General features: G+C 58.4%; 1 protein-coding gene across 1 annotated transcript; it reads right to left on the bottom strand.

The window, feature by feature from the left end:
• Positions 1 to 370: 370 nt before the first annotated feature.
• On the bottom strand, positions 371 to 7,918 carry LOC103619691 (ras-specific guanine nucleotide-releasing factor 1-like; the record flags this gene model as incomplete). The annotated part of the gene is made up of 8 exons (XM_017736940.1): positions 371 to 542; positions 1,183 to 1,292; positions 1,687 to 1,880; positions 2,271 to 2,350; positions 2,644 to 2,897; positions 3,585 to 3,677; positions 6,755 to 6,902; positions 7,791 to 7,918. Coding segments are annotated over 8 exons (1,164 nt in total), but the record flags the coding sequence as incomplete, so codon positions are not given.
• Between the last annotated feature and the right edge of the window lie 759 nt (positions 7,919 to 8,677).

Genomic DNA, 8,677 nt, shown 5'->3' with positions numbered 1-8,677 from the left:
GGGGGACCGGGCCCGCGGGGAACGGCACCGAGCGTGTCCCCGAGTGCCAGGGCTGGGAGCAGCCCCCCAGGTTATGGTCACCCAGCAGCTGAGAGGCACCAACCATGGCCCCCAGCCCACCCTGTACCCACATCCCAGGGCACCCCACCGGCACTGGGAGCTCAGCGTGGTCCTGCTGCTTCCCTGGGTGGGGAAACAGCCAAAATGCACCTCCTGCGCCACGATGTGGAAAAACACAGTGACAAAACTGCCTAGAAGTGCCAGAACTGCCTGAACGTGATGTGCTTCTGATCAGTGAAAACTAAGAAATTAGTTATGTTTTTAAATTTCACAGGCCAGCAGAGCACACAGGACAGGGACAGGGACAGGGACATGGGGCTCGTGGTCACCGCAGAGGGGAGGGAGGTTGGCACCGACACAGACCTTGTCTGACGAAGGTCTGGCTGGTGTCCAGCAGGATCTCACACCCCTCGATGATCATCCTCTCTATTGCCAGGTTTTTCCGAATATTTTCAGTCTCACTCACTTCATCATGCATTATCCTGAAGGAGGGAGAGGAGGAAATTGGAGCTGGGATGGGATCTGCACAAGTTTTCCCAACCCCTTTGGACATATGGTTGGGCTGCACCAGGTAAAACCAAAACTGAAGGAATATCAAGGGAATTACAGCAGTATCCACCCAGAGAGAGTCAGGAGCTGTACATCTGCCTGGACTGTACCTCCAGGCTGATAAATATTGAAATCTGAGTGCTTGGAAAACACAAAATTCAGATTTAGGGCAGACAGATCCCCCCATCGCCAGCCCCCTCTGATATTCCTGCTCCTTGAGGAGTGGGAAAAGGGATGGAAACTCTTTACAGAACTTAAAGTGCACTGGTGGGTTTGGCACTGACACCCAGAACACTCCAATCCATGGGCTGGGGGGGGAAGAGGATAAAAACCAGGGAATTATGGCCCATTCCCAAGTGCTCATGTGGAGATCTCGGAGTCACTTGGTGCTGTCCCGTGGGGCAGCCCCACCAGTCCTGCCAGCCCTCAACAGAGGACAGAACCAGACACTCTGAGCCATCCCAGTCCTCCAAAGCCCTCATTTCATCATCCAGGAGCCCTGGGAAACACTGCCCCCGGCCAGAAACAGCCAGGACCCGTCCCACACCGCGGGGATGGATCAGCAGCTCTCACCTGGACAGCTCTTCCAGCTTGGACTTGGCATAATCCAGGCTGTTCCTCTCCACGTGTTCGTGGGGGGTGTGAGCCAGCAGCTCGTGCAGTGTCAGGATGTACCTGGGGATCTGCAGCACGAGGGAGCAAAACAGAGGTCAGTGGGGGGCACTGGGGCCAGCAGGGGCCCACCCTGGGCTGCTCCTGCCATGGCTGGGGACACCCTGGCCAGGGACACCCTGACCTGAGAGGTTAAAGCTTCAAAGCTGCTTGTGCCAAAGCTGAATGAAGAGGGGGAACAATGTGGGGCTGTGCCCTGCTGTTCCCTGCCAAGTCCCAGAGGTGTGGGGTAACCATGGAGCCAGCAGCACCCAGAGTCCTCCCTCAGCAGGTGGTCCAGCCCTGGGCCACCTTCACCCAGGCTTTGCCTCCCCACCATACAATGCCAGCTGTGGGGATGGGGTTTGCATTGCCTATTCCATCTCCCTCAGCATCCTTGGGGCCAATCCTGGCTCCAGTGGTCACCTGGAACATGGGGTAGGTGAGGAAGGTCTCCAGGGTCCTCTCCTCGCAGTCAGGCTTGGCCTCGTAGTGCTTGAGCAGCTTGTCAAAGTCCCGGTTCTGCTTGCAGTGGGCCAGGATCTGCAGGCTGTACTGGTGGTTCCGCACAAACTCCTGGTAGATGTTCAGCATGGGCAGCAGGATGTCGAACAGGTCGGCTGCAGGCAGAGCAGGGCAGGTGGGTGGGATGCACCGGCCCACACCTGTGGCCCGACACAGTCCCCTGATCCCCTCACCCACCCAGAGCAACCCTGAGCTCTCCTGCTCCTTGTGTCCCCCCAGCTCTGCCCAGTTTGAGTTGGAAGAGGATCTAGTGGGACACAGTGATGCTCTCCAGCATCAGCCTCCTTGTGCACAGTCCAGTCCCACCTCCCACCTCCCGGCAGAACCAGGAACACCAGAATTTGGCTGCCCTGGGGTTTTTTACTCTGTGGATGACATGACCAAGTGAGGACATGGTGTGTGGTGTGTTTTGCTGCTGTTTGGCAAATGCCTGTGGAGCTGCAGAAGGAGAAGGAGCAGCAGGAGGAGGAGGCAGCAGCACTCACCCAGCACCAGTGTGGGCCAGCTGGAGATCCGTGCCTTCAGGCCTTGGTAGAAAATTTGGTGCAAAAACATGATTGTTTCACTGGAAGAGGAACCAAGACAGGACTAAGCCAAACCAAGAACAGACAGATGAACAAGAGGTAAATAATAAGGAATTAGACAAAATCCTCAGCCCAGGGGGAGCGGGGCAACCCTTGAGCTGGCTGGGAGACAGCTGCTCAAGGCAGTGCAGAGGGTTCCTGGAGGCACAGGGAGAGAGGGAGCTGCAGGCTCCCAGGGAGCCCTGGCACTGAGCACCCAGGGCCCAGGGAGGGCAGCAGGTGTCCAGAGCTGCTGGGATGTCCCAGAGCTCCTGGAGCCCAGGATGGAGCTCACCTGTTGAGGAAAATGCTGCTGACATCATCATGTGTGATGGGCGGCTTCTTGGAGCTGGCAGCCATCCGCAGCGGCCGCAGGAAGTTGTTGACGAGGATGTGGAGCTGCTGGACATACTCGGCCTCAGCCTCCAGCATGCTGAACACCACCTGGTTCCTCTTGCGCATGCTGTCAGCATGGGGGGACCTGATGTAGTCCTGAATGATGGTCTTCCACTTCCTCCGGCACAGCCAGCCCCGCAGGAAGCTCTGCACCTGAGGGAGCAGCAGCTGGGAGTTAGGGACAGGACTGGGGGCCAGGCAGGCACCCTCGCTCGGCACGGGGCAGCCGGGAGGTTCCCTGGCTCTGTACCGAGCTGCTGCCTCTTCCTGGTGTTGCTCTGAACTCTCCAGGCTGGGAATCCAATGGCTCATTTGAATACCAGGCACAGGGTGCCCAGAGAAGCCGTGGCTGCCCCATCCCTGAAGTGTTCAAGGCCAGGTTGGATGGGGCTTGGAGCAACCTGGGATAGTGGAAGGTGTCCCAGCCCACGGCAGGGGGTGGAACAAGATGAGGTTTAAGATCCCTTCCTTGTGTAACTGGGCACCTGCAGCATGTCCCGCTCTGTGCCCAGCTCTCCAGCCCCCAGTAAAGGGGGTGCCTGGGCCGGTCTATTGCTCCCTGTGGGAATGCTGCTGGGGTGATGGCTTTTCCTTTGCCAAAATAAAAGCTGTGACAACCATGGGAACAGAAGTCAGAGGGGCTGGTGGTGCAGGAGCCAGCACTGGCCAGGACACCTCGTGCCCTGCTAACAGACGGGCTCCCACTTGGGCAGAACACATTTTCCTCCTAAAAACTCTGCTGACCGAAGCACCTGCTCAGACACCCCCTTCAGCCCCCCAGGGAGCGTGTCTGCTGTGCCTGCTGGGACCCCCCGGGTGCCAACCCTCACCACCACCCACCTTCTTGATCTTCTTGATGTCGCTGTCATCGTCACTGGGCGCGCTGCTCTGGCTGGCCTGGATGCGCTCGTGGTCCTTGAGCAGGGATGCGATCTGTGGGCACAGAGGTGAGCAGCTGCCTGGTGCCGCCCAGGGGCCAAGGGCATGCCAGGGGCCGAGGGCATCCTGGTCACCGAGGGCATCCCAGGGGCTGAGGGCATCCCAGGGGCTGCCCCTGTGTAGGGGAATGGTGTGAGCCTCCGGTTTAACAACAGACACGGACACATCATGCTGGGTCTGTCTTAACGGGCATCACAGACTCACAGAACCACAGGCCCACAGAGTATTTCAGACTGGAAAAGCCCTCTGACATCATGAAGTCCACCTGATCACAACACTGCCAAAGCCACCACTAAGCCACCATTGTCCTCAAGTGCCACATCCGCATGGCTTTTAAATCCCTCCAGGGATGGGGACTCAATTGGTGGATGAAGCAGATGAAGAAACCTGCCAGAGCTGTCAGGGCTCCTCAAACTGTCCCCAACACCTCAGTTGAGGAGTACCCCTGAACACACTGCCAGCACCGGGACCTGGAAATCCTGCCGGGTGCCCAATCCAAACCCCATCCCTGTTCCCCAAAAAAGCCTTCACAGCGAGTCAAGAAACACAAGTTGGAGAGAAAATGGCAGAAAAACCTCGAGCATTTGGACCCCAAAATGTGCAGGCGGGGAGCAGCCCCCCCAGCCGTGCTTCCCGCACATGTGGGATCACAGCCATCAGCTCCCGGGTGTTGGTTTCGCTGTTTCTCCCTGTACTTTCTCTCCCTCCTCTGCTCATCGTGTGTCCCGGCCCCCACGGCCAAAACCACTTGGAAAGTGACAGGAAAAGGCAAGAAAGAAGCACATGTGCCATCCAGAACGTGGGAAATTGGGAAAATGTGATCTGGATTTTAATTTTATAGAAGAAAACAGAAGAAAACAACTTGGAAAGAGGACTCTCTTGTGGGGGGAAGATGTCCCATTTTGGACAGAAAGGAAAAAAGGTGGAGTTTGGTGTCTGGACTGTTTGGAAAAAGCAAGAACACGCCAGAGCTGGTGGCCACAGGCTCATGGTCACCGAGCCAGCTTCTACACATCTGTTTCACCACATTTCATTATATGGATCAGATGTTAGAGGAGATTTTAGAGCTTTTTGCTTTCTATGTGCTCTCCCAGGGAGCCCTGAGTCCTCAGGACCCGCTCCACACCCCCTGCACTGAAGGTTCTGTGGGCACCAAAGCCACCCCCTACCAGGATGGAGGGACCCACAGAAGGGGGTTGACAGTGCCATGGTTTTATTCTGGTTTCTTTTTTTTTTTTAATTGAGTGAGCAAAATTTCCACATTACAGTAGGAGCTGATAATTTGATCCCTGCTTCAAAGTATGGGGAAGACTGAAAACCCCCACACCAACCAAGGTGACAGCAGTGTGTCTGAGCCTGGGGAGGAGATACTGCAGCTGTGCTCAGCTCGTTCCAGGGATCACAACATCTCCCACCTCCCTGGATCCAGCTCCTGGGGGTGCTCATTGTCCTGCCTTGGTCCCTCAGGGGGTTGGGGATCACCCTGACTTGGAGGCTGGACCAGACCTGGGGAGCAGGATCAAGGTCCCAGGAGAACACCCCCCAAATGGGGGGCACAGTCTGCAACCAGGGCAGTTTTAGGGCTGATCTGTTCTGCTGGAGAGCAGAAAGAGCACAAAGCCAGCACTCCTGGGAAGGGTTTGTGGCACCTCAGCCCTGCAAGACTAAAAGAACCTTCAGCACACCCCAGCACATGGTCAGGGATTGCTATTGACCAGCCCATTTGAACCCAAAAATTCAAAATTTAAGGAAAAGCCCACCATTAGGACAGGTGAAACCACCCCTGCCCTCACTGTCTCTTCAGATACCTCTTCTGGGGCAATTTTGAGGTTTTGAGTGATTTGGCATTGAGGTCTCAGCCCTGCCAACCCACTCGTGGCTGCCCCCACCCCGGTGCCACTGCCCACCCCCCTGCCAGGCAAGAGGAGGGGGCTGGCAGCAGCACTGGCTCTGGGGTGTGCCAGGGTGCCCCACGCTCACTGTCGCCACTGCCCACCCACCGCAGCAGCAGTGCCAGCAGCACCCGCAGGCAGAGCCCAGGCGGTGAGGGGCACCCGGGGGGCACAGTGCTGCAGGGCAGAGCCAGGCAGCACGGGGGTGGCCAGGAAACAGGGGATACCCCACTGCCGAGCATCCCCTCTGCCAGCGAGCATCTCCCACAGCACCAGGCAGCCCTGTTACCACCGAGGGTTCTCCCTCTGCCGAGCATCCCCAATGCCACAGAGCAGACCCCCACCGAGGAGCATCGCCCCCAGTGCCAGGCATCTCCTGAGCCTCCTCCTCCCAGGTGCCCCAGGGACACGCGTGTCCCTCGGCACCGTCTGCTGAGTCATCTGTGCACCTTGCTGCTGTCTGCCATACCCGGCCTCGTGTCACCCTTCCCACACCCGGCAGGGAACTGCTGCCAGAGCTCCCGGGGCACGCTGCAGGCAGGGGCTCCCCGGGCTGATCCCACAGGATTGCACAGAGCAGCATCCGTGTGGTCACAGCACCGAGCACAGCGAATCCCTGGGGTTCCGGGGAGCACGAGACACCCTCTGCCCCGCTCAGGTGTGCCCCACTGCAGAGCTGCCTCCTGCTCTGGGATCCCAGCATCAAAGGGACGTGAAGCTGCTGGAATGATTCCAGAGGAGGACACGGAGAGGGTGGAATAGGAGGGTCTGTAAGATCCCTTCCAGCCCAAACTGTTCTGGCATTCTAGGACACAGCGACTGTTTTCTTCGCTTACAAGAGGCAAGGACCAGCCCCGGTGCTCCTTGCTGGTGTGAACTCTTCCCTATTCCAACAGCTTCCTGGCTCCAGGGATCATCTCAAGCCCCCCACACGCACAGTGCTGGGATGGCACAGCTCACAGCCACTTGCTTCATCACTCCTGCCAGAAAAATCCCCAAGGGGGGGGCGATGCCCTCACCCCTCCTGCAGGAGAAGGGCCAGCCCGGTGTCACTAAAAGAAGCAGAACCACACCAGCAGTGCCACCCCCAGCCCCTGCCCACACGGGGATGCCACCCGCCCTCCCACGGGTCACCCCAGGAGCGTCAGTGCATCCACAGGGCAGCACCAGGCGCTTCACCTCGGCCTTGAGGCGCTCGATCTCGATCTCCCCGTCCTCGATCTGCTGCCGGAGTTGCTTGGCAACGGTCTTCTCCGTCTCCACGATCTGCAGGAGATGGAGGTACTTCTGCATCAGCGCCTCGTGCTCTGTCGCCAGGTTCCTGTAGCTGCAGCAGACACGGCCGTGAGCATCCCTCCCCTGCAGACCCTGCCCCGCGGCCCCGGCATGTGACCCCAGCATCAGGGGCTGCGGTTTGGCAAGGGCTCCTCCTTCCCAGGGCCTCTGGCTCACACCCCAGCAGGGGGAACAAAGCAGGGGGCAGTTCCCACAGCTGGGAATGCTGCTGCTCAGAAAGGGCCCATCTGGTGAGGATACGGGTTCCCACAAGGGGCAAACAGAAAGGACAGAGCAAACTTTAATGAAATCAGAGGAGACAAAAAAGATCCCCAAACACCCATGGACGAACCTGTCACCTGCCACATTCCAAGAGTTTAAGAAGAAGAAGACCACATGTGGCGCAAGCACCTACAAAGTCCTACTCTTGGCAGGGGCTGCAGGGGATGGTGTTTCTCCCATTCCCTGCACGCAGCTCCCACCTGATCCCACACCTCGCTGCCAGCCCAGCACTTCCTTCCCCCGAGGGGCATCTGCACTGTGCTGGTTCCTGACTGCTCTCCATGGCAGGTGGGCTGTGCCAGCACTCCCATGGCACAGACAGGATCCTGGACAAACCCCTTCCTGACCAGGTTTGCTATCCCAGGTGAATCCCTTCCAGATGGGCTTTGAGCCTGAGGGTGAATCAGGCATCCCTCTGGCACCAGGCTGGGACAGGCAGGGCCAGGCTGCCAGGGTGACCAGTTGCATGGGACAGGGATGGGAATGGGGACCGGGGAACAATTGAACACAGCCCCCACTCAGCATGAGGGTCCCCACCATGGGGCTGGGAGGCAGAAGTGTCCTGCTCTGCCTGCTGGCAGCGTCTTGCCCCCCCCAGCCACCCTCAGCACAGCTTCACCTCGATCCCTCCCCACACACACACAGGCACAGGGCACACCTGGCGTGAGCTATGGCTGCCACCCACTCGTCGCAGTCCTTGGCATCCTCGGTCCTCAGCTCCAGGGTCTTCTGGTTCTCATGGTTGAAGTTAACAGTGAAGTAGTGCTGCGGGGGCGAGCACAGGGGTTACGGTTATGCCCCACACAGGGCTGGCAGAAAGCACTTCCTGACCCACCACAGGTTGGGTCGTTGAAAAAAAACGTTTGGAAACACCAGGAGCCCGGCCACAACGTGCTGCCCTCAGCACAGCCATGCCACTGGCGAGGAAAATCCAAGGGGAAATCCTGCTGGGCAAAGACCCAGCTTCAGGAAAACCTAAATCTACCAAACCCACTTAAGTCCAGGGGGCTGCAGTCCTGAATATGTGGCAACCACCCTGCGGACACCCTCACCTGGGGAACGGGCAGAGGAGCAAGGATGCTGAGCTGGAGCTGCATCCACACCTGCATCCACAGGTTAATGCTTGGACTCAATGGTCTTAGAGGTCTTTTCCAACCTTAATGATTCTTTGATCCTATGATCCCTGCCTGCATCCCTGCCTGTGTGGACAGCGAGCCCCTCGGGCACACGCTGGAGCCCCGCAGCCGCCCGGGAGGTGATGCCGAGCAGAGCCCGGGTCCCTCGTGTTGTGCTCCCCAGGGCTCTGGGGGGTGGCCACAGTGTGGGGCTATTTTTAGCCTCCCTTGACATTTCCAGTGTTTGTGCTAATTGTGTGCGGTGCCGCCGCCGCCGGGTTTGTGCCGCTCCTCTGCTTCCCTGCAGTCTCCAAGGAAACAGGTACCACGCTGCAGTGCTGGATACTGCCCGGAATAACTGGGCTAAACCAAACCCACTGGAACGAGCTCATCCTGACATCATCTGCTCCTCTGTTGGGTTTCATGAGGG

Source organism: Corvus brachyrhynchos, unplaced genomic scaffold (genome assembly GCF_000691975.1).
Source record: "Corvus brachyrhynchos isolate BGI_N302 unplaced genomic scaffold, ASM69197v1 scaffold200, whole genome shotgun sequence".
NCBI lineage: Eukaryota > Metazoa > Chordata > Aves > Passeriformes > Corvidae > Corvus > Corvus brachyrhynchos.
The sequence above is the reverse complement of the archived record's forward strand: the minus strand, read 5'-3'. Positions and strand labels throughout refer to the sequence as shown.